A 22,770-nucleotide genomic window follows, 5' to 3' on the forward strand; every position below is an offset into this window, starting at 1 on the left:
GGTGGTCTCGGTTGTTAGGCAAAGTAGCTTAATGACATTTAAAAGGACATTTCTCACCTAATGGACGTTCCTTTTTCCAGAGGGAGAAATGCAAATGATTTGAATGTGTTCAGGGCAGGCAGCCTCTACTGTTAATCAATGTCAACTTGGCCTACAAGGCTACACGATTTCTAGACCACTAAGATGAATATGGTTTTATTATTCAAAGTCTATTTATATTCCTATAGCCTATATAATTGAATCTCACCCAGAAATGACATAGGCCTAGATGACAGTAGCAAAAAGTAAGTTCATGCACATTAACTACAATGTACCAACCAAACAAATGCAACTAGATAATTGACACAGAATTTTGATTTCAGTGCCTGATTGCAATAGATAGGCTTGATCACTGTTTCCCAAACTTGGTCCTGGGGCCCTCCCTGGGTGCACCTTTTGGTTTTCGCCCTACCATTACACAGCTGATTATAACAAACTCATCATCGAGCTTTGATGATTTGAATCAGCTGTGTAGTGCTGGGGCAATAACCAAAACATGAACGCTATTGAGGCACCAGGACGGAGTTCAGGAAACACTGCTCTAGATGAGGGACACGAATTTCATGCCTCGAAAGGGAAAATCGTTTTCGAAATGCCGTCGTAAAATCCCTCAACACACACACACACAATACAAACTGGCATTTACGAGCCTGGGTCACATAAAAGCACATAACTTCTTTAGCCTTAGATAACGAGGGAGAGAGAGAGCTACAGTTGTATAGGCCTGGAGTTATTGCACACCCTTCTCCAAACTTCGTTGAGAGCTTTAAACGTCCACATAATAAAGATATGCCTGTAATTATCGTTTACAAAAGACTAGAAGGTAAACGTCACATAGGCTGCACCGCAAGGCTTTACTTTCCACTCTTACCTTTTGTTCAATGAATTCCAGTAGATAGGCTCCATGTTGCTCGCCGCCGTCCCCAGTAAATCCATTAAGATTATCAGCAGAAAACTCAGTCTACTCCCACTTCTCAGACGCGCCATTGCAACCACACTAACCCGATTATTTACCCCCATTTCAAAATACATGTGATATGTTCTATGAGGTTGGAGATGGGGGACTTTCAAAACAAAGACTATAGCCGTGAAGGCTATAGGTGAGTCACTCAATGCGTGAATATGAGATATCGTGCCTTGGGCAACCGCATGGATATAAACCGAAAATAGAAGAGAAAATGCGTAATTGACACTGAACTATAACAGATAAAAGTTGCTCTATCCGTGACAGCTGGACGACAATATAGGCTGCGTCCTGCGTAAATCGAGAATATTTTCTGTGCGTGTCCAGGAGAAATACTATGCAAATCCCATGACTTTCTGATTATTTTGTCATTAGTCCCTATTTTTTCTCCTCAATGCGATGTCCACTGGCCCGTGCACAACTCCCCTTCTTACTCAAAAATAAATCCCGTTAAAGGATTTCTAGTGGTATTTATGTTGCGTGTTGGTCTTAGCTATAATTGTTTTTCCCAAACAATGTTCCCTTGTTGTCTGCGCCGATTCTGTTCGGCTTCTCTCCCATTCCTTCTTTTTTTAACGGATTTTCCAGCAATATAGAAATGGTACTTTATTTTTTTAAATCGAGATAGAAGCGCTAATGTTGTGTTTAAAAATGGAAGAGGATTTTCTCCCGTTTAGAACAGAAGCTCCATCCCCATAAGGACGCGTTGATGCTTGCTGCTCGGTGGATTTGTCATTGCGCGGTCTGGTCCCCGCTCACTCCTTGTTCTTTCTCTTCTCTTCCAATTAGTACATCCGAGATCCTATCCCAAATGATTTGTAAATGCGACTGGCGAATAAACCTCGGATAATGTTGACATCCAAGAACCAACTTATCACAGAACAAATAAAAACACTTGACTAGAACGAGAACTGAAGACTAGAACATCTCCAGCCTATTCAACTTTCAACTAACCAGAGGAATATGAAGAAAATAAAACTTGGAATAATAAATAGACGTTTAACATAGGCTATATCCTTATGTTATAGACTAGCCGTTCTGGCGTGGCGAGTCATCTGGAATATAGATAGCTTCCCTTCTCCGTCAATGTTTTCCATTCGATAGCCTATCTCCCCCGTCTCACTAGTTCAAATTCCCACTCGTTTGACTTGCGGAACGCTCGGAGCGCATTGACAGACTGCCTGCTTGTTTGGGAAAAGGGGAGGGCAAATGGGAGGTGTATGCTCGAATGAAAAAAAGACCGATCTCCCGACTGGCAGGCGCACTAAAGGAGCGGAAAACTCCTTTCGTTTTTTTTTGGGGGGTCGAGTCGGTTTCACTCAATGTATATATCAGCCTCCTTCCCCTCTCCTTGTGGGGGGTGGCAGCCGCTCTGGACCCCGAGCCGAGACACGCAGGGGAAAACTCGGACTCGGTCTCTCCTTTCGGTCTTTTCTGCCTCTTTCAAAGAAAGATTTCCCTTTCTCTGCTTCACCTGTTCGCATACTCTAGCAAACAGTCGCTCACGCTGACCATCATGCACGACAAATGCTGCGACTCCTTGGTGAGACAATTTGTTAAAGATTGGTGAAAGGTCTCGAGCGCCCCCAGTGTGTATTTCTTCTGGTTCACAAAGTGGTAGCCTATTCTAGACATAGCCTATTTGGGATTTTATGAGAGAAAATGACAGGTCTCTCTCTAATTATTATTGTATAATAACTATTCATTGACAGCCAAATTCGGAAAATGTGTTCAGAAACGTATTATGTTAGGTGAATGTGATTCTAATTAGGACAAGTGTCCCAAGGCCTCTGACCCTGGTCAATCCCCCAGATTCCCACCCATATTTTTCACTCTCTTTGCTTTGACATTGTTGAAAAATTATAGCCTAAGCAATAACTTCCAATACTAACAGCTGAAAGAGCCGTTTGATTTGACGATGTGCAGAGCACTGCGGGCGACAGGCACCTCGGTGGCCGCACACTATTGTTTACAGTGGGGCCCTACTCGCCAAGAGAACAGACGGGGCTACATGCCATCTGACTGTCAAGTAGGGACCAAAACCTTGCCTGCACTGCCGCCCCGTGGTTAGATATGTAACTGCATGTCATGTTCTCCATGACATTACTGTGGAATTACATGTACTTTTAAAAATTTAACTAGGCAAGTCAGTTAAGAACAAATGCTTATCTACAATGACGGCCTAAACCGGGCCAAACCTGGACACTGCTGGGCCAATTGTGTGCCGCCCTATGGGACTCCCAATCCCGTCCGGTTGTGATACAGCCTGGATGACGACATGAACATGATCTAACAAAATGTATGCTGATTTCTTGGTTCTGAAATAAGCTTGTATACATTCTCCGTGCAGATTAAACAAAGATGATAAGATAAGACAACATATTAAAATGGTATCAGTTTATTGCCGAATACATGTGACCTTCATACCCTATATGGACACATTCCTGATGACGACAGACCAGAGAGGCATCTGTGAGTTCAACTGGTAAGGAGTTGGATGAAGTTGCTCCTAAACATTGATCTAATGTCAGTGCTGAATTCTTCCACATAATAGTTAAGATCAGGATGGGGAAGAATAATCGGATCCCAGATCTGTGCACACAGGCAACAGCAATGTTGTAGCTGTAGGTAGCAAGTAGATGTCTGTGCACACAGGCAACAGCAATGTTGTAGCTGTAGGTAGCTAGTAGCTGTCTGTGCACACAGGCAACAGCAATGTTGTAGCTGTAGGTAGCAAGTAGATGTCTGTGCACACAGGCAACAGCAATGTTGTAGCTGTAGGTAGCAAGTAGATGTCTGTGCATCATCAGGTAAAGTGTTGTGTGTTGATGACATCATCCGTCTGGACCGCCACGTCTGTATAGCCGGGTTCTCTGCCCAGGTGACGGAGCTTCAGCAGGTAGTCAGAGTGGAGGGAGGACTCGGTCAGATCCACAAACTGTCTGTAACTACACTGTAACCTCTGACAGAGAGAGAGAGAACGGGAGACGGAAAGAGCCGGAGAAAGAGATGGAGGGATAGAGAGAGCGAGTAGGAGAGAACGTTGAGGGTGAAAGATAGCGGGAGAGAGAGAGAGAGAGAGAGAGAGAGAGAGAGAGAGAGAGAGAGAGAGAGAGAGAGAGAGAGAGAGAGAGAGAGAGAGAGAGAGAGAGAGAGAGAGAGAGAGAGAGAGAGAGAGAGAGAGAGAGAGAGAGAGAGAGAGAGAGAGAGAGAGAGAGAGAGAGAGATGGTGAAAATGAGATGGTAGGTGTTCAAATCTATGGTTTTATATTTTATATGAGAAGGCCAAACTGAGAAAAAAGTAGGGAGATCTAATGAGAGAATGGATGGCTTGAGATTCACAAATACAACCCAAAATGAACATAGTGGACGTGGTCACAAACAAAGGGCATAGAGACAAAATGTTTGACACAAAACAAAAGTCAGGGGATGAGCTGGCACCGAACACAAGGCTTCTGCTCCGGCTCAGAGAGAGAGGGGAGGACGGCTGGAGTTCACATGTGCATGTTATGGATGGAGAGACGGGAAAGTGTGTGTGAGAGAGAGAGGACTGCAGCTTGCTCATGTGGCCCATTGTGGATGTGGGTGGTAGTTTAGTGGTGTTCATTTATTCATGATGACCTCATTAAGTGTGCTGACCTTAAACTCTGTCTCATATCTCATCCTCTCCCCTGTGACTCTGGCCAGACCCTGCTCCAGCTGCCTGTACCTAACACCACACACAGAGACAGACAGGGAGGGAAGGAGACAAGGCCAAAACACATGAGAGGGAGTACACACACACACAGAGAGAGAGAGAGATACATTGCCAAAAACATGGACGCACATACACACATACACACATTGCAAAACATGACGCAGACAAACACCGCAATGCATGACACACAATGGCACGCATACACACACACATTCATATTACCAAGGCATGACACACAACGGCACGCATACACACACACATTCATATTACCAAGGCATGACACACAACGGCACGCATACACACACACACATTCATATTACCAAGGCATGACACACACACATTCGGCACATGACATACACACACACATTCATATTACCAAGGCATGACACACAACGGCACGCATACACACACACACATTCATATTACCAAGGCATGACACACAACGGCATGCATACACACACACATTCATATTACCAAGGCATGACACACAACGGCACGCATACACACACACATTCATATTACCAAGGCATGACACAAAGGCACGCATACACACACACATTCATATTACCAAGGCATGACACACAGGGGCACGCATACACACACACATTCATATTACCAAGGCATGACACACAGCGGCACGCATACACACACACATTCATATTACCAAGGCATGAGAAACACACAATAATAGACATCACAGGAGGTTGGTGGTACCTAAATTGGGGAGAACGGGCTCATGAGAATGAGTGGAAAGGTATCAACAACATCAAACACAAGGTTTCCATTTGTTCCGTTCCAGCCATTATTATGAGCCGTCCTCCCCTCCGCAGCCTCCACTGGCACACATACACAATGTGTGAAGAGAGGGCATGCAAGGGCATACACACTATGGAGAATGACAGAGAAGTAGTCATGTAGGCAGGTATGCAGGAGGGAGAGGAATGCATACAGGGAATGCAGAGCAGAGCGATGGAGAGATAGGGATGAAGGAGGAGGAGGAATGGCTCAGCGTCAGTGAGTCCCATGCACATTGTGTGTGTGCATGTGTAGACATTCTTGCCGGCTTTGCATTAGAGCGAGTTCCACAGTATGTCTGTCCTGGAGAATCTGTAGGTCCTTCTGTGCATCTCTTTCACACTGCTGTCGCACACACACCTCTGTTTCCCGAACAAGCCTCTTCACATTCTCCTGAAAAAAAGAGAGAGAGAGAGAGAGAGACTGTGCATGCAGAATTCTGCAAAAAATATCCTCAGTGTACAACGTAAAACACCAAACAATGCATGCAGAGCAGAATTAGGCCGATACCCACTAATGATCAAAATCCAGAAAAGAGCTAAATTCTACAACCACCTAAAAGGAAGCGATTCTCAAACCTTCCATAACAAAGCCATCTCCTACAGAGATATGAACCTGGAGAAGAGTCCCCTAAGCAAGCTGGTCCTGGGGCTCTGTTCACAAACAGACCCCACAGAGGCCGAGGACAACAACACAATTAGAACCAACCAAATCATGAGAAAACAAAAAGATAATTACTTGACACATTGGAAAGAATTAACAAATAAAACTGAGTAAACTACAATGCTATTTGGCCCTAAACAGAGAGTATCTAGTGTCAGAATACCTGACCACTGTGACTGACCCAAACTTAAGGAAAGCTTTGACTATGTACAGACTCAGTGAGCATAGCCTTGCTATTGAGAAAGGCCACCATAGCCGGTCTTCTCTTGAGAGCCAGGTCTGCCTATGTGCACACAATTAGGTGGAAACTGAGCTGCACTTCCTAACCTCCTTCCAAATGTATGACCATATTAGAGACACATATTTCCCTCAGATTATACAGATCAACAAAGAATTTGAAAACAAACACAATTTTGATAAACTCCCATATCTACTGGGTGAAATTCCACAGTGTTCCATCACAGCAGCAAGATGTGTGACATGTTGCCACAAGAAAAGGGAAACCAGTGAAGAACAAACACCATTGTAAATACAAACCATATTTATGCTTATTTATTTTCCCTCTTGTACTTTAACCATTTGCACATCATTACAACACTATATATAGACATAATAAAATATCTTATTTTGTAACTTTTGTGAGTGTAATGTTTACTGTACATTTATCTTGTTTCTTGTTTCTCTTATGTATATTATCTACTTCACCTGTTTTGGAAATGTTAACATATTTTCCCATGACAATAAATCCCCTTGAATTGAAATTGAATTGGAGTGAAATATTACAAGCTGTAGTACACACACACACACACACACACACACACACACACACACACACACACACACACACACACACACACACACACACACACACACACACACACACACACACACACACACACACACACACACACACACACACACACACACACACAGGACAGCTAAGCTTGTGGGGACACACAATTCAATCCCATTCAAAATCATACTTTCCCTGACCCCTAAATCTAACCCTAACCCGTTCACTTACCCTAACCTTAACCCTAGCTCCTAACCCTAAAACTAATCCGAGCTCCTAACCCTTAATGTAATTCTAACCCTAATTCTAACCCCCTAGAAATAGCATTTGACCTCGTGGGGACTAACACGACATTTCCCCAGTTGGTCCAATGTGTGTTTGTTTACTACTCGTGTTGACTTCTGGTCCCCACAAGAATAGTTAAACACGTCCACACACACACACACACTTTTTGATATCTCCCACCTGTATTTTTGCCTCCATGGCCTCTACTTCTCTCTGTCTCTCCTCTTCCACCTCTCTCTGCATCTCAGCCCTCATCCTTCCGCAGGTCTCCTCCACCGCCAGCCTCATCTCCCTCTCGATCTCCTCCCGCAACCCCACACAGCGCTCCGCAAACAGGGCCTGCTGCTCTACCCGTTCCCCCTGCCTCTGCTCGGCCTCCAGCCTCTCCCTTGCCAATAAGGCCTCTTTGAAGCACACCTGCAGACACTTGGGAGGGAATAAGGGAGAGAGGGAGAGAGAGAATAAGGGAGGGAAATATAAAGCGATGGTGGTCAAAAGGAAGGTAAGGAGGAATGGAGTGAGGGAGGGAAAGAAAGATGAAAGGAAGAAGGGACGAAGGGAGGAATGGAAAGAGGGGTGGATGGAGAGAGGGAGTGAAATAAAGAGAGACTGAAGGTGGTCAGAATTGGCACTGTGCTCAGTGGTTTGTGGTAGTAAGCCTCAGGGCTGGTGAGGAAGAGTGTGATCTTAGGGTTGGCTGCTGTACCTTTCCCTAAAGTGCAATTATAGAATCCATTACTCCAGCTAGGGCCTCTAAACTTTCAGCCATAGGTCCTATCTGCCAGGCCTCACCTGCATACAGGAGACTCCACAGCCACTTCAAAAGGCCCTGTTTATCATAACTATATATTGCCAGAGGGAATAGGAGGGGAGGGAGGGAGGGAGGGGGAGATGGGGAGAGACTGAGGCAGAGGGAGGGAGGGAGGGAGGGAGGGAGGGAGGGAGGGAGGGAGGGAGGGAGGGAGGGAGGGAGGGAGGGAGGGAGGGAGGGAGGGAGGGAGGGAGGGAGGGAGGGAGGGAGGGAGGGAGGGAGGGAGGGAGGGAGGCAGAGGGAGGCAGAGGGAGGGAGGGAGGGAGGGAGGGAGGGGAAGATGAAGCGAAGCGTGCTGAATTACTTATTCTTTATGTATGAGAACATATTGGAAATTCAAATCTGGTGCAGTGGGATCCTGGTCTGAGTTAGTGTATGATGTATAGTTTAATGTGTGGGTTATAGTGATACCTTACATCTATACGGTATGTTAATCAAGGTGGGTGTTTCGCAGGGATATCCAACACATCTGGATTGAATGAGGTGAGGTCAGAGGAGTGCTGATGAGAGAGAAACCTTGTGTGTGTCATCTTTTCCTGGATTCTCAGTGTGTGTATAGCAGGATATAGAGCTAACAAGTGCCAACTACCCTCACCTTCAGTGTAAGCAAGGGGAAATGTGTACATCAATCACATCTAAAGCATTGGACATGGAAGAAAGAGAGACGAGAGAACATTTAGGTAGATGAAACATGGCATTGAGGAGCTATGAAATGTGCTTTGCAAAGATGACTTTGACCATTGAAATATTTATTTTTCAACCATGTTGTCTTAGTGTGCGTTTCACCTCTTCCTGTTGTTTCAGTGACTTCTCTTTATCCTCCTCTGCCCTCTGCAGAAATACTGCCATCCAGGGGGACTCCCCCTGTGTGGCCCCCACCTCTGGCTGCTCGGAGTGGGGGGAGAAAGAGGATGGCCCTGGGTCCTGGCTGGTGCTTGTAGAGGTGGACGGAGGGAGAAAATACTCTCCCAGACCTGCACCAATAACCAACAGCAGTCTCAGTACTCCCATAGAACAAGGTCCGACAACTCCGGTCCTGCAGGGCCACTGTTAGTGCAGGGTGTTGTTCCAGCCCAGCATTAACACACCAAGCCTGTTAACATTACAACCCCTCCAGGACCATATATCCCACCCCTGCCATTGAATCAAACTTGGATATTCTCAATCTGTGGAAAATTACTTTTAAATATGACATCAATGTCACAAGTCCTCAGTGACAGAAAATCTATTCCCTCCATTGCCCTGAAAACCTGTTCCTTAAAGAGAGGAGCAGAGCGATGAGAGAGAAACACCATACATTTACAATTCCGCCTCCAGATATGCGTAAACCTCTTTCTCCATGTAGAATTACCCTGTGTCAAACTGAAGTGTATGGGTGTGTGATGTGTGTGTGTTCTCTGAGTACTTTCTACCTAGGATTAGCTGCTCCAGCAGAGGGCGGCCATTTGAATAATTGTTTTCAACTTTCTCAACGTCAAAATGGCAGTTCACTTTACGTTGCTACTTGCCTGATATTCCCCACTTGGACGACAAGGGTTTCTGACTATAGACTGTGGAGGCAGGCAACCAAAGCCTCTGTGCATTTGCAAATAACAAACTGACTGCACTCAAGCAAATACACTAACAAAAGTATCATGGCATGAAGGTAGAAAATGTCCCTCATTGTTTGCACTATTTTTTATGGAGGCTGCCTTGAAGTGAGAGAAAGTGAAAGAAATCAAGAAAGTGAGAGGAACAATACGTGTCATTCAGGAACTTGAAGTAGCCCATTTTATACTGTGTTGTTAGTTGAGCGTTGTGTTTGAGGCTCACCCAGGATGTGTGTGTGGAGGAGCCTCTGTGTGGAGAGGCTGGTCCGGTTCAGCATCCTCTGTAGAGGCCCCATGTCAGACATGCTCCTACCCCACGAACAAGAGCACAGACCCCTTAGACTGGATAGATGACCCCCTTCTTATTCCCTACCTTTAGGTGGATAGATGAACATTACCCTCCCTACTCACTGTTTGACTGCTACTGGAATACCCACTGTTGACACTGAAGATCACACCACTGATTCCCTCCTCTCTTTCTGCACTAACGCCCGCTCACCCTTTCTGTTTCACACTCTCTTTCTGTCTCGCACCCCACTTCTCTCGCTCGGCTCGTCCCTTATTCTAAAACGGTCGCTTAGCAACGCGCACAACAACAAAAAGGTGCGGCTCTTCAACCTGGCACTTCGCTCTATTTATACCCGGGGTTTTATACCCGCGGTTTTACAGTGCGCATTTGTAATGAGGGTATGCTCGAAAGGCATTTGACTAAGATCTTTTTCAGAAATGTAAAATCTACAATAGTCTTCTCACTTTGCCAAAATAGCTTATGTTAAATAACTATGAAGAAAAATAAATACAAAATATTATATATAAAATAAGACACATTAATTCAACAAAATACTGGCAGAAGAAAAGGAACCATAATGAGACTGGTTGAGTGAACAGAACCTTATTCAATCAAATTCTTGGACAAACAGCAAATCCTCCCGTAAGAGTTCGTTTGCCCTCTAGTGGCCTCTTACTAAACTTGCAGACGAACAAGACAGCAACATGCAATGGATAACTTTAATATATATATATATATATATATATATATATATATATATATATTAAATTAACCTATACAAACATAAGTTGTGCTACAACACAAAAGCAGCATAGCAGGCATTCTACATATACAAATATTGTTGATAATTTCATCCACACTGCTGGACTAAGACTGTAAAACATAAAATCCTCTACTGGATGTTGAATCCAAAATAAAAGGACCAATGACGTGTCATCTCTCACGGACATTTCACTATAAAAAGACGTTTGCAGTATCCATTTGTTTGTGGTTACAGCAATTGTGCCAACTGCTTAACGATTTTAATACATTCAGAAACTAAATATTCATCATGGCTATAGAAAAATATACATTTACTGACGCAGGTATAGCGACACCTCGGCACTTAGAACAATAAAATAATATTCACAAATCAAAGCTCTGAATTGCACTTAAACTAGCAGTATTAGGTTATTCTGGGCAGGACTATAGACAATAGCCTGATCCCAGACCTGTTTGATTGAAATGCTAAATAATGGCCATAAAACAACACCGAGATATCTGGGACCAGGCTATACAGACTAGAAGGTAAACAACGGAACACTCCCATGGAGAAACATGAGTGGAAAGTAGACAACACAATGTACACTGTGCTCCTCCAACACAGTGGGCCTGGTCTGGCTGTGGTTTTACAATTACATGTAGTTTGAAATGGGGAAGACCTCAGTTAGCATAGTAGCATGCTACCAAAAATTCCTAATAACATGTTAGCATTCACCATAGTTTGTACCTTGGCTTCGAGACCGGGGAAACTGTTGTTCGCTGAATCCACGGGACTCAACACGCTGGTTTGCAATACTCAGCAGAAAAAGTACTCCAAATATTGTAGTAAACTTTACACAGTGGCAGTTTGAAGTTACATTTGGTTCAGTCCTGAGGAGAGGGGTTTGAGTTGGGCTACTCCACCATCAATCAATCCCCACCATTGGTGCTGGTTCCTCCTGCCCCCCCTCGCTGGCTGGGCTGAGAGGACCGACCCAACACAGAGTCAGGGCGTTGTCCTGTCTGACCTCTGGGGCTGGTGATATCACAATATCACCCTCTGAACCCGAGTCGAAGGAGTCTCCGTCGCTACTGTCCCCCGGGTCGAGGAACCTGCGCTGCCTGCTGGTTGACACCAGCAACGGCACGAAGGGGTGGACACTGGGGGAGAGAGAGAGCACTGGGGGGGGTGGGCTGTGAGGGTGTCCCACACTGACACCACCCCACCTGTGTCGTCACTCAACAGGTACCGGGCAGACCTACAGAGACACGGGGGCAGCAATCAGCATCAAATGAAAAGGGTGGAGTGAAGAAACCTTGTGCTTTTGGGAAGCCCCAGTCTAGCACATAGTCTATCTAGAAGGAACCGGTTTACTTACAGATCCAGGTCAAAGTAGATGCATTGGTTGGTGGCTACTTTCCAGAACAGAACCTTGCCCGGGTCTCTCAGATCCCAGCACAGAATCTCTGGGTCCTACACACAATCATCATTCCGAAACACCTCGACACATACAAGAGCAACAATAACACTGGTCGTGAATGTGGGCATGTGTTTGCATGTGGAGAAACACCACGTTCTCCAATGTGACACTGTGTTCCTCTTACCCATTCTCTCTCTGTGAGCAGTGGGTGCGTTTTTAAAACAAGATGGACAGCTTTTTGAGGCCTGTGTCTCTCTTTGTGTTGTCCTACCTTGCGCCCGGCAGTGTACAGGTAGTGTCCTTCGGGTGAGAAGGCGAGGTGTGCGATGCCCCTGTGGTGCCTGGGTGGCAGCAGAACCAGCAGAGAGCCATCCTGGCAGGAGTAGAGGCCTGCGGTGCGGGAGAAGGAGCCACAGGCGTACACAGACTGGCACGGGCTGAACGCCAGGCAGGAGATGATGCCACTCTGATACTGCTTCTTCACTTGTGAGGAGAGGGAACACACTCAGCATCTATAGAATCGGGTTAGGGGACAGTTAGTTGAGATTTAATAGCACTTCTATAAACCCTCTGTAAGGGATCTCCCCAAATAAAGATGTACCCAGTATTGTTTCTGTTGCTACTGGACTCCACACCTATAGTTGGCCTCTCCTCACAGTCCCGTCCAGGCCTGTCTGTGTAAAACACCCTGATAGTCTTGTCGAAGCCGCTGTAGAGCTGTGATCCGTCTGGGGAGAAGCAGAGGTCAGCTCATCCAGATGGTTGTAGGGTCTGAAGTTGGCTCGCAGGTCCCCGTTGAACGCGTCCCAGATATGGACCGGGTTATCACGACTGCTGCCGGCTGGTGGAGAGAGAGACAGCGGTGGTGAGAGACGGAGGGAAGAAGGATGGAATATGATGCGAAGGAGGTTAGAGAAGGAAGAGAACGATGGAAGGAGAAAGGAAAGGAATGGAAAGGAAGGATGTAGAAAGGAGAGAAAAGGATGGAGAGTGGTGGTGACAACAGGAAGAGCAGTATTGTACACACACTCATTTCATCTCCGTTGAAAAATAACTGACAGACACAGACTGACACTGCTTTGTGCCAGACTCATCTGGCCTCATCAGTGAAACACCCCACTGAGGCCATTTCACTTTTAATATCATTCCTCCCCTCTATCTATTCAAAAACAATAGCAGTTTGTTGTCACATTGGGGTTTATAATGGACAAAAACGATCTATCAACAGACATGCCGCATGGCTTTGGCTTTTCAACTTACATAATTGCAGGGGGCCACTGCCAAACAGCGAACCTAACAAACCAAACGCCGAAACATCACTGTATGAACTGAAGCTCAATTAGCCAAAGCCAAGAGGAAATGAACCTGGGCGGCTCAGTGCTGTTATGGCACTGTGTCTTTGTTCTGGCTGTTGGGAATCACCCCATTATAATGGTACACCACAGCTAGCCTGGACGCCGGCCCAGAAAACAATACAAAGGAGGAACACCGGAAACTATTCTACACTCTCTACAGGAGAGTACAGCACATGGCTGTTGACAGAGAGAGGGGGTGAGATGGAGCAAGATGGAGAGAGAGGGGGGCGAGACGGAGAGAGAGGGGAGACGGAGAGAGAGGGGGCGGAGAGAGAGGGGGCGAGATGGAGAGAGAGGGGGTGAGATGGAGAGAGAGGGGGCGAGACGGAGAGAGAGGGGGAGAGACGGAGAGAGAGGGGGCGAGATGGAGAGAGAGGGGGAGAGATGGAGAGAGAGGGGGCGAGATGGAGAGATGGAGAAAGAGGGGGCGAGATGGAGAGAGAGGGGGCGAGACGGAGAGAGAGGGGGAGAGACGGAGAGAGAGGGGGCGAGATTGAGAGAAAGGGGGCGAGATGGAGAGAGGGGGAGAGATGGAGAGAGAGGGGGCGAGATGGAGAGAGAGGGGGCGAGATGGAGAGAGAGGGGCGAGATGGAGAGAGAGGGGGAGAGATGGAGAGAGAGGGGGCGAGATGGAGAGAGAGGGGGCGAGATGGAGAGAGAGGGGGCGAGATTGAGAGAAAGGGGGAGAGATGGAGAGAGAGGGGGAGAGACGGAGAGAGGGGAGATATGGAGAGAGAGGGGGAGAGAGGGAGAGATGGAGAGAGGGGGCGAGACTGAGAGAAAGGGGGAGAGACGGAGAGAGAGACGGAGATATGGAGAGAGAGGGGAAGAGGGGGAGAGAGAGGGGAAGATATGGAGAGAGGGGGAGAGATGGAGAGAGGGGGAGATATGGAGAGAGAGGGGGAGAGAGGGAGAGAAAGGGGGAGAGACGGAGAGAAAGGGGAGAGAGAGGGAGAGATATGGAGAGAGAGGGGAAGAGGGGGAGAGAGAGGGGAAGATATGGAGAGAGAGGGGGAGAGATGGAGAGAGGGGGAGATATGGAGAGAGAGGGGGAGAGAGGGAGAGATGGAGAGAGGGGGCGAGACGGAGAGAGAGGTGGAGACAGAGAGAGAGGGGGAGAGAGAGAAGGAGAGAGGGGGAGATATGGAGAGAGAGGGGGAGAGATGGAGAGAGAGGGGAAGAGGGGGAGAGACGGAGAGAGAGAGAAAGGGAAAACCAGGGAGAGAAAGAGTGAACATACACTGAGTGTAAAAAACATTAGGAACACAGACTTTTAATCCTTGAGACAATTGAGACATGGATTGTGTATGTGTGCCATTCAGAGGGTGAATGGGCAAGACAAAATATTAAAGTATCTTTGAATGGGGTATGGTAGTAGGTACAAGGCGCACCGGTTTGAGTGTGTCAAGAACTGCAATGCTGCTGTTTTTTCCCACACAACCTTTTCCCGTGTGTTTCAAGAATGGTCCACCACCCAAAGGACATCCAGCCAACTTGACACAAGTTGAGTTCATGCCCCGACGAATTCAGGCTGTTCTGAGGGCAAAAAGGGGTGCAACTCAATATTAGGAAGGTGTTCTTAATGTTTTGTGCACTCAGCGTACAAGTCCATGGTTTGTTTGACGCCCCGAACTGATGTTAGGAAACGCTAAGGCCACGTCATTCCACCTCACTCCACTCTGTAACCCTTAACACCAGGTGAACAGGTCCAAGACAACATTGTGCCGTCTGAACAAGCACACAGATGAAGGGTAACAGAGTTGACATGGGGTGTCAGCTCCGACTAGCCGCCTCATCCCTGGCTCTTCTCAGGGCCCAGCTCTCAAGTGGTTCATCCCTCAGATAAATCATCTCCTCGGCTTGTTTATGCTCTCATCCTCCACCCTGTTTGACTCCTGTCTCTCTCTCCCTCTTAAACTCCCTTTCTTTTCTTCTTATTCCCCCTCTCTTCTTGCCATGGAGAGATATTTTACATGTGGTTTATGGTTTGATCCTCCTGTATTGACTATGGTGAGCACCTCTCTCTCTCACACACACACACACACACACACACACACACACACACACACACACACACACACACACACACACACACACACACACACACACACACACACACACACACACACACACACACACACACACACACACACACACACACACAATTACCCTTTTTTTTCTCTCATTCCCTTTCATCTAGAGGAGATGTTTCCCTCGCTCCGTGGGGTTGACCACAGCCCACGCTGGGCACTGATCAGAGAGGAACCATGGGAGGATGGGGTTGCTGTTGTTAAGGGGGCCTCGTTAGTAGGCCCTACCAGCGTTGCCCGTAACAACGGCATTCTCCACAGTAACGGCTGGGCGCCATTGATCTCAGCTTTCCACATCACAGACAATGTCTTAATAATTTCCGCGCTTTTGTACAGCTAGAAAAAAAACACGCAAAGACACACACACACACACACACACACACACACACACACACACACACACACACACACACACACACACACACACACACACACACACACACACACACACACACACACACACACACACACACACACACACACACAAAAGTCTGGAAATCATGAGGCCCTTTAAAAAACGTCTGGAGTTGTTAGTTCTTCTGTTCTTCTGTTAGTTCTTCTGTTCTTCTGTTAGTTCTTCTGTTCTTCTGTTAGTTCTTCTGTTCTTCTGTTAGTTCTTCTGTTAGTTCTTCTGTTCTTCTGTTAGTTCTTCTGTTCTTCTGTTAGTTCTTCTGTTCTTCTGTTAGTTCTTCTGTTCTTCTGTTAGTTCTTCTGTTAGTTCTTCTGTTCTTCTGTTAGTTCTTCTGTTCTTCTGTTAGTTCTTCTGTTCTTCTGTTCTTCTGTTAGTTCTTCTGTTCTTCTGTTAGTTCTTCTGTTCTTCTGTTAGTTCTTCTGTTCTTCTGTTAGTTCTTCTGTTCTTCTGTTAGTTCTTCTGTTCTTCTGTTAGTTCTTCTGTTCTTCTGTTAGTTCTTCTGTTCTTCTGTTAGTTCTTCTGTTCTTCTGTTAGTTCTTCTGTTCTTCTGTTAGTTCTTCTGTTCTTCTGTTAGTTCTTCTGTTCTTCTGTTAGTTCTTCTGTTCTTCTGTTAGTTCTTCTGTTCTTCTGTTAGTTCTTCTGTTCGTTTTTGGTGAGTCATCACCCAAAGCCCCACAGGTCTCGGACAAACAAACAGACAGACAGCACTAGGGTTCAAGGGGAAAAGGCTAAGACTCCTCAAAGAGAGAGACAATGATGATTTTACGGATTAGCAACTAGGTGCAAAACAACGAAACTACAGTGCTCACGTACTAGCACTGTCTCCATTTTCACTGTCAACAGTCTAATATGGAACTCAGTACAGTGCATACAATGTAGCATGGCTCAGTTAAGTCAGAAACCAAGGTTGTGGGTTCAATTACCGCAAGGTAGAAGTCTTCACGTGTCCAACAGACTTGAAATTCCGAGATCCAACCTGGGACCGTAGCGTGTCCGGGTCCTAAATTCTGACTTTGGTCTAGGATCGGAGTCGGGTCTGATAATTGCCACAGATCTCAGGTATGGGCAATTACAATTTATTTACAGATTGGACCGGTACTTTGTTAATTTAATGTGTGTGAGGATGAGAACTGTGCAAGCTTGTTATCTGTGTCAGCCAATTGCAATTCAATAAAATGTATAGCTGGTTCTGGTTCTGGCAGCTCACCTCGCGTACACCTGCTGCTGAGGAGAGAGACAGAGCGAGAGAGGAGCCTTGTCCTAGTCTACTGTTGACTGAGAAGATGTAGGCCTTTTTCATTGAAGTGAAGAGGAAAGTTAGAGGAGAAATAGTGAAAAGAATCCGACAAGTGGAATGTCTCCAAGGACAAGTTTTAATATTGTAGTGGACAAAGATGAGAGAAAAGTTGGTGAGGCCAAATGGACTGTGTGCATATCGTTTAATGCAACTTAAAACAATTTATAATGGATACAAAAATAAACACGTTTATCATTATAGGTCTCTTTAAGAAACCAAAACAGTTCTTTAAATAGGCAAAACTCTAATTTAAGATCAAATTGTCTTTTAAATGTTGTGCTACGTGTTTAGTTGAAGGTTAAAAAATTGGCCTGTTAAATAAATATCATTAGCCTATTGTCGTCATTTGTTGGGTAGGCCTACAGTAGAAACTCACCTTTGTTGGTAGGCCTAACTGCTGAATTATCCTAGCCTGTTTTAAACTTTTGGGAAGGTTTAAACCAGTTCTTTAAAAAGGAAAAAAAGTGTTTTGTTTCACTCTGTTGAGACATTTTCTTTGACCAAATTAAGTTCCAACTATAATGTTGTGTTTTCCGCAATATAATAGAATTACCGGTAGGCCTACTATACGGCTACTAGCACTTAAACTATGAAAAGCAAAAACCAAAGGCGTTGAGACGCAAAACTTAATTTAATGCCTCAATATAAGAACATGTTCATATTTTCCCTATAAACAATGACTTAACTTTATAATGGGAATATGAAAAGTAAGAACCTCTTGTGAAGGTTTGGTGTGGTATGGCTAATCTTAGGCTTAGCTACTGCAGGCCTATGAAGTCAGTGGGCACCAGCACACCAACGGACTCCGATGGTTGAACTTGAGGTGAAGAACAACGTTTTAGGCCTACCAGCTACTCCTTTAATCTAACAATAAAATAATACTAATCTTTCTAAAAGAAAATATCCTGATGGAAAATGTACGTAGTAGCCTCCTGTACGCCTATATCTGTATAGCAGTAGTGGCCTGACAAGTATAAAGAAATGCATTTCGGTGTTGGGAACATGACGCTGGCATATCTTCCTCCTACTCTCCATCTCTCTAGGGCTAAGCTTCTTTTCTTTTATATAATGTTTTTAAATAGTGTTGTCACACAGTGGGCTCACATGCATGCAACGCCCTAATGCATTTAGTGCTCAAAGGTCCAACTTTTTGGGACCTGTAAAAGACTGGGTCACATTCTATAAACTGCTTTGATACAGGATATAGGGCGGCAGGCAGCCTAGCAGTTAGAGTGTTGGGCCTGAAAGGTCACTGGTTTGATTCCAGGAGCTGATAAGATGCAACAATCTATCAACGTGCCCTTGAGCAAGGCACTTAACCCTCATTTTCTCCAAGGGGCGCTATACTACTATGGCTGATCCTGTAAAACGACACATTTCCCTGTACCTATCCGATGTACAGTATGTGACAATAAAACATCCCTTTATAAGCAAATGCTGAGGGGCATATCTCTGATATGAGTGGTGGTAGTGGTAGAGGATGGCTGCTGAACTCACAAGCAGGAGTTTGGATCCAGAGGGCTCATCTTGGGATACCAGCAGTAGTCATAGATGGTATCCCCCTCTGCCATCTTCAACAGTGGACTCTGTAGGGCAGGGAGAACATTAGAGAGGGGGGGGGGGGGTCAAGTCCTCTATCTAGGCCTATACAGGATAGGACAGCTTATGTTGCTCGTTCAGTCCAGAAACATGGTAATTAACTACAATGACCATAACACCCATTTGTTCTGCAGATATACAGATATACTTTTACGCCTGCTACGTTAGGTTAGATAGACAAAGACCGAATAGACCGCAATGAGCGAGGAATGTACACAACATAACAACAGGAAGGATAGAAACAGTTCAAGGTATGCAGGGTATCTACTCTGAAGAATTATTCAAATGACTTTGTCAGACAGCTCTGCAGCCTACTTAGGCAGGCTGGTCTAGCTAAATAGAATGACTAAAGACAGTACAGGATGGGAAGCACAGAGACAACGTTAGATGGTTTGGCTGGCTGGCTGCTACTACCTGAGCAGAGATGAGATGATGACTAAGGAATGAAAAATAACAAAGTTCTCAAATAAAAACGAACATGCACAACTGAAACATTGTACTATTTTAACCATTTCTCTATTGATGTCTACCCAATGTGGACCTGACAGAGACAATGGAATATTTTCAAAGTTTTGGCAATTGAATGTTTAATATGTTTCCATTAAAAAGCTCTAAATTCATTTTAATATCATCATTTTATAATGAATTTAATGTCTTATTTTTATTTTTTATGATTGAAAACGAAATGGAAACTGACCTCAAAAAGCACTAATCTCTCAGCACTAACCATGAGTGAAGATCAGTGATGTGGTGAGTTAGTGGCACCCTCACCATCTCCGTGAGCAGGTTCCAGTTGTAGCTGTAGATCTCTGGGGGGGGGGGGTTGTAGACACACAGCACGTTGGTCAGGATGCACGAGCCGTCTGGGGGCCCTGGGAGAATTACAGTTCCTTCAGAATCTATTCATACCCCTTGATTTATTCCACATGTTGTTGTGTTACAGACTCTGGATTAAAACATGGCTAAAGCAAACAAATATACATTTTTGCTCATTTATAGGAAATAAAACACTGAAAAATCAGATTTACATAAGTATTCACACCTCTGAGTCTATACATGTCAAATTCACTTTTGGCAGCGATTACAGCTGTGAGTCTTTCTGGGTAAGTCACACACCTGGATTGTACAATATTTGTACATAAATCTTAAAAAAAAATATTCAAGCTCTGTCAAGACAGCCATAGATATTCAAGCCAATTTAAGTCAACTGTAACCAGGCCCCTGAACATTCAATGTCGTCTTGGTAAGATACTCCAGTGTATATTTGGCCTTGTGTTTTAGGTCATTGTCCTGCTGAAAGGTGAATTTGTCTCCCAGTGTCTGTTGGAAAGCAGATAACCAGGTTTTCCTCTAGGATTTACCTGTGCTTAGCTCTATTCCATTTATTTCCATCCTAAAAAAAACTCCCTAGTCCTTGCCGATGACAAGCATACCCATATACCCATAACATGATGCAGACACCACCATGCTTGAAAATATGAAGAGTGGTACTAATTGATGTGTTGTTTGATTTACTCCAAACATAACACTTTGTAGTCAGGACATAGAGTTGGTTTTTGCCACATTTTGTGCAGTTTTACTTTAGTGCCTTATTACAAACAGGATATATATTTTGGAATGATTTTAATCTGTACAGGCTTCCTTTTTCATTTAAGTTAGTATTGTGGAGTAACTACAATGTTGTTGATCCTATCACCTATCACAGCCATTCAACTCTGTAACTGTTTTAAAGTCACCATTGGCCTCATGGTGAAATCCCTGAGCGGTTTCCTTCCTCTCCAGCAACTGAGTTAGGAAGGATGCCTGTATCTTTTTAGTGACTGGGTGTATTGATACACCATTCAAAGTGTAATTGATAACTTCACCAGGCTCAAAGGGATATTCGATGTCTGCTTTAAAAAAAAAAATTCTACCCATCGACCAATAAGTACCCTTCTTTGCAAGGCATTGGAAGACCACCATGGACTTTGTGGTAGAGTGGGTTCATCACAGCACCCACGGGACACTGGAGGGTAGAAAGATTGGAGGAGAATTTGAATGAGAATAAGACAAAACATATATGATACACGTACAATAAAACACATCATGGTAGCAATAGCACCAATGATAAAGCACACCAGTCCACCAACAAAATTACATTATTCAATGACGGGCTGCTTAAATGATGGCTAGTTCAGCAATTAGTTAGATAACTTTCCATAAGATAGCAACCCAACTATTACGCTTGTTTACTGTGCTACACTGGGATCGGAAGGCAATCATGGTTACGTTAAGCCACTATGGCGTCGGCGCAACATATTGGTCAGAAAACGTATCTAGATGCAGGGATGGGATATGCCACTCTACTCCAACTTCTACCTTTACCACACTGATACTTCAAGATTGAAATACTGTCCTTTTCATCCTCATGCTAGCTAGCAGTAGTCACCGCAGCAATTTTGGAATGGCAGTGTCAGACCATCAGCTCATTTGTTGTTCAAGCAATGTGCCATTACACAGTGGCTGATGTGGCCACTGCTAGCTTGCACGGGGACAAAGTAAACACTGTTCTTCGAATGACTAGAAGTCTGCTTACAACGTAGCCGTACACTGGAGTTATATAGCAGCAGTCACGAAATCAAGTCATGCTGCGAATTTGTAAACACAGGAGGCCGCCATGAAAGATTGACAGCTGTACGGGTTATTGAATGCCCCCACTCCTCCAAACTAGGATGTTCATGTTGTTGTTCATGGTGTTGTTCGTCTTCTATGGTATATTGGCGATTGCACAATCGAATGTGCATCCCACCATTCAGTGTGCCGGATGGAAACAGGACTCCCAAAAAACGGAACAAACTGCCAAAAAACGACCAAAAAATGTATTCAATAACAAACTTTTCTGTTAAAAAAAATGAAACCAATCTGATCCCTAAACAGGCTCTAGGGGAACCAGCACCGGCACCAGTCCCAAAAACGTTTCTACCGCAGCCACAATAATACAAGTCTTTGAGACTTGTACCATACAGTTTATAACTGTGGCAATGAACGCCACAAAATCACTCCATGTTTTCTCAATTCTATTAATAGCCTTTGTTTGACCGCTCTAACTTTTACCAGCTCAATCTCTTTCACCCTTACAGGGCACTCCAGGATCATGATCCCCACCGTCAGCCTTCTACACAGTTATTCAGCATACTCTGTCTGCACACATTTGAAACATGGCCAAATCCTTTACAATTCTTACAGTGCAGTGGTTTGAGTACGAAAGCTCTTACAGCGCATATTGTGGCAACCTGGGGGCCAGCAGGGAGCTGCAAAGAAAGCAGGGCCGTGGTCAGCTCCAGAGGGCTAGAGAGCCAAGGTGAGTCAGCACCATGGACAGTCACCAACTGGGGCTGTTGATTCAACACAAGTACTACTCAGTCCAGGTGCTGCAACCAATTGGCACCTGGAATTGGTCCCACCAAATGAGTATAAGTAGAGCTGTAGTCACTCGGGAAGACAGGCAGAGGGTACGCCTAGACTTCAGAAGAACCGGAGTGAGTATGATAAGCACCTCGATCAGACGCCAAAGAAGATACTAGGCAATGTTTGACTCACCTGTCTCTCTCACTTCCCTTTCGCCCCCCGAAAGGAAGCGGACCCATTCCCTGGCAGCACACCACCCGGCGCAAGTTGAGAACAAGTATTGAAAGACCGAAATCATCGCTCTCTCTCTTTTGTTGTTCATTACCCTAGGCGGTCCGAGGAGCTGCCACACCAGACACCAAGTGACCCACCCATTACCCGAGAGGCCCTTCAGTTGTATTCCTCCCAACCTTAAAGAACAACTTTTGTTTGAGCACCTCAAAACGGTCTCCCGCCATCTTATTTTGTGAGTTTCACCTCTGACTCCCCTGGGCTGCCACAATATGAACTGTAACTCAGTAAAATCTTTGGAATTGTTACATG

At 45.1% G+C, this 22,770-nt stretch overlaps 3 protein-coding genes across 6 annotated transcripts in view; all 3 read right to left on the bottom strand.

Annotated features, from left to right (window-relative positions):
- Positions 1–2,209, bottom strand: part of LOC124008204 (ephrin-B2-like) — a 141,652-nt gene extending 139,443 nt beyond the window's left edge. The window contains exon 1 of the mRNA XM_046319313.1: positions 911–2,209. Coding sequence (XP_046175269.1) covers positions 911–1,071 — 161 coding nt within the window. The 5' untranslated portion in view covers positions 1,072–2,209. The remainder of the gene's footprint in view (positions 1–910) is intronic.
- A 1,192-nt stretch (positions 2,210–3,401) lies between these two features.
- On the bottom strand, positions 3,402–10,568 carry si:dkey-111f13.5 (UPF0430 protein CG31712). 2 transcript variants are annotated; one of them, XM_046319994.1, is made up of 7 exons: positions 10,048–10,568; positions 9,860–9,945; positions 8,834–9,021; positions 7,417–7,662; positions 5,761–5,888; positions 4,643–4,712; positions 3,402–3,965 (listed from the first exon to the last, which is right to left on the bottom strand). In XM_046319994.1, exons 2-7 carry the CDS (start codon positions 9,939–9,941, stop codon positions 3,810–3,812), a joined length of 870 nt encoding a protein of 289 aa, XP_046175950.1. In that variant the 5' UTR covers positions 9,942–9,945; positions 10,048–10,568; the 3' UTR covers positions 3,402–3,809. The 2 variants fall into 2 exon arrangements, with proteins under 2 accessions (XP_046175950.1, XP_046175949.1); XM_046319993.1 differs by having other exon boundaries at positions 9,860–10,565.
- Positions 10,569–10,849: 281 nt separating this feature from the next.
- On the bottom strand, positions 10,850–21,675 carry LOC124008881 (telomerase Cajal body protein 1-like). Of its 3 annotated transcripts, none has more exons than XR_006834176.1 (8): positions 21,416–21,675; positions 20,772–20,845; positions 19,612–19,712; positions 18,739–18,827; positions 12,723–12,928; positions 12,359–12,599; positions 12,046–12,167; positions 10,850–11,925 (listed from the first exon to the last, which is right to left on the bottom strand). XR_006834176.1 is itself a non-coding variant. In XM_046320478.1 (4 exons), the coding sequence occupies exons 2-4, from the start codon at positions 20,800–20,802 to the stop codon at positions 18,735–18,737; spliced, it is 225 nt and encodes a 74-aa protein (XP_046176434.1). In that variant the 5' UTR covers positions 20,803–20,845; positions 21,416–21,675; the 3' UTR covers positions 17,373–18,734. The 3 variants fall into 3 exon arrangements, 1 of the variants encoding a protein (XP_046176434.1); XR_006834177.1 differs by having other exon boundaries at positions 19,568–19,712; XM_046320478.1 differs by lacking the exons at positions 10,850–11,925; positions 12,046–12,167; positions 12,359–12,599; positions 12,723–12,928 and having other exon boundaries at positions 17,373–18,827.
- Between the last annotated feature and the right edge of the window lie 1,095 nt (positions 21,676–22,770).

Source organism: Oncorhynchus gorbuscha, linkage group LG21, assembly GCF_021184085.1.
Source record: "Oncorhynchus gorbuscha isolate QuinsamMale2020 ecotype Even-year linkage group LG21, OgorEven_v1.0, whole genome shotgun sequence".
Taxonomy (NCBI): Eukaryota; Metazoa; Chordata; class Actinopteri; order Salmoniformes; family Salmonidae; genus Oncorhynchus; species Oncorhynchus gorbuscha.

Coding starts and splice junctions, on each gene's coding strand:
- si:dkey-111f13.5 (XM_046319994.1), bottom strand. CDS start 9,941: ATGTCTGACATGGGGCCTCTACAGAGGATGCTGAACCGGACCAGCCTC. Junction 9,022..9,859: donor CCTCCACACACACATCCTGG/GTGAGCCTCAAA, acceptor TTATTGGTGCAG/GTCTGGGAGAGTATTTTCTC. Junction 4,713..5,760: donor CTCGCTCTAATGCAAAGCCG/GCAAGAATGTCT, acceptor GTGTGGTGTTAG/GTACAGGCAGCTGGAGCAGG.
- LOC124008881 (XM_046320478.1), bottom strand. CDS start 20,802: ATGGTGGTCTTCCAATGCCTTGCAAAGAAGG. Junction 19,713..20,771: donor CCAATGCCTTGCAAAGAAGG/GTACTTATTGGT, acceptor TAATTCTCCCAG/GGCCCCCAGACGGCTCGTGC. Junction 18,828..19,611: donor GGAACCTGCTCACGGAGATG/GTGAGGGTGCCA, acceptor CCTGCCCTACAG/AGTCCACTGTTGAAGATGGC.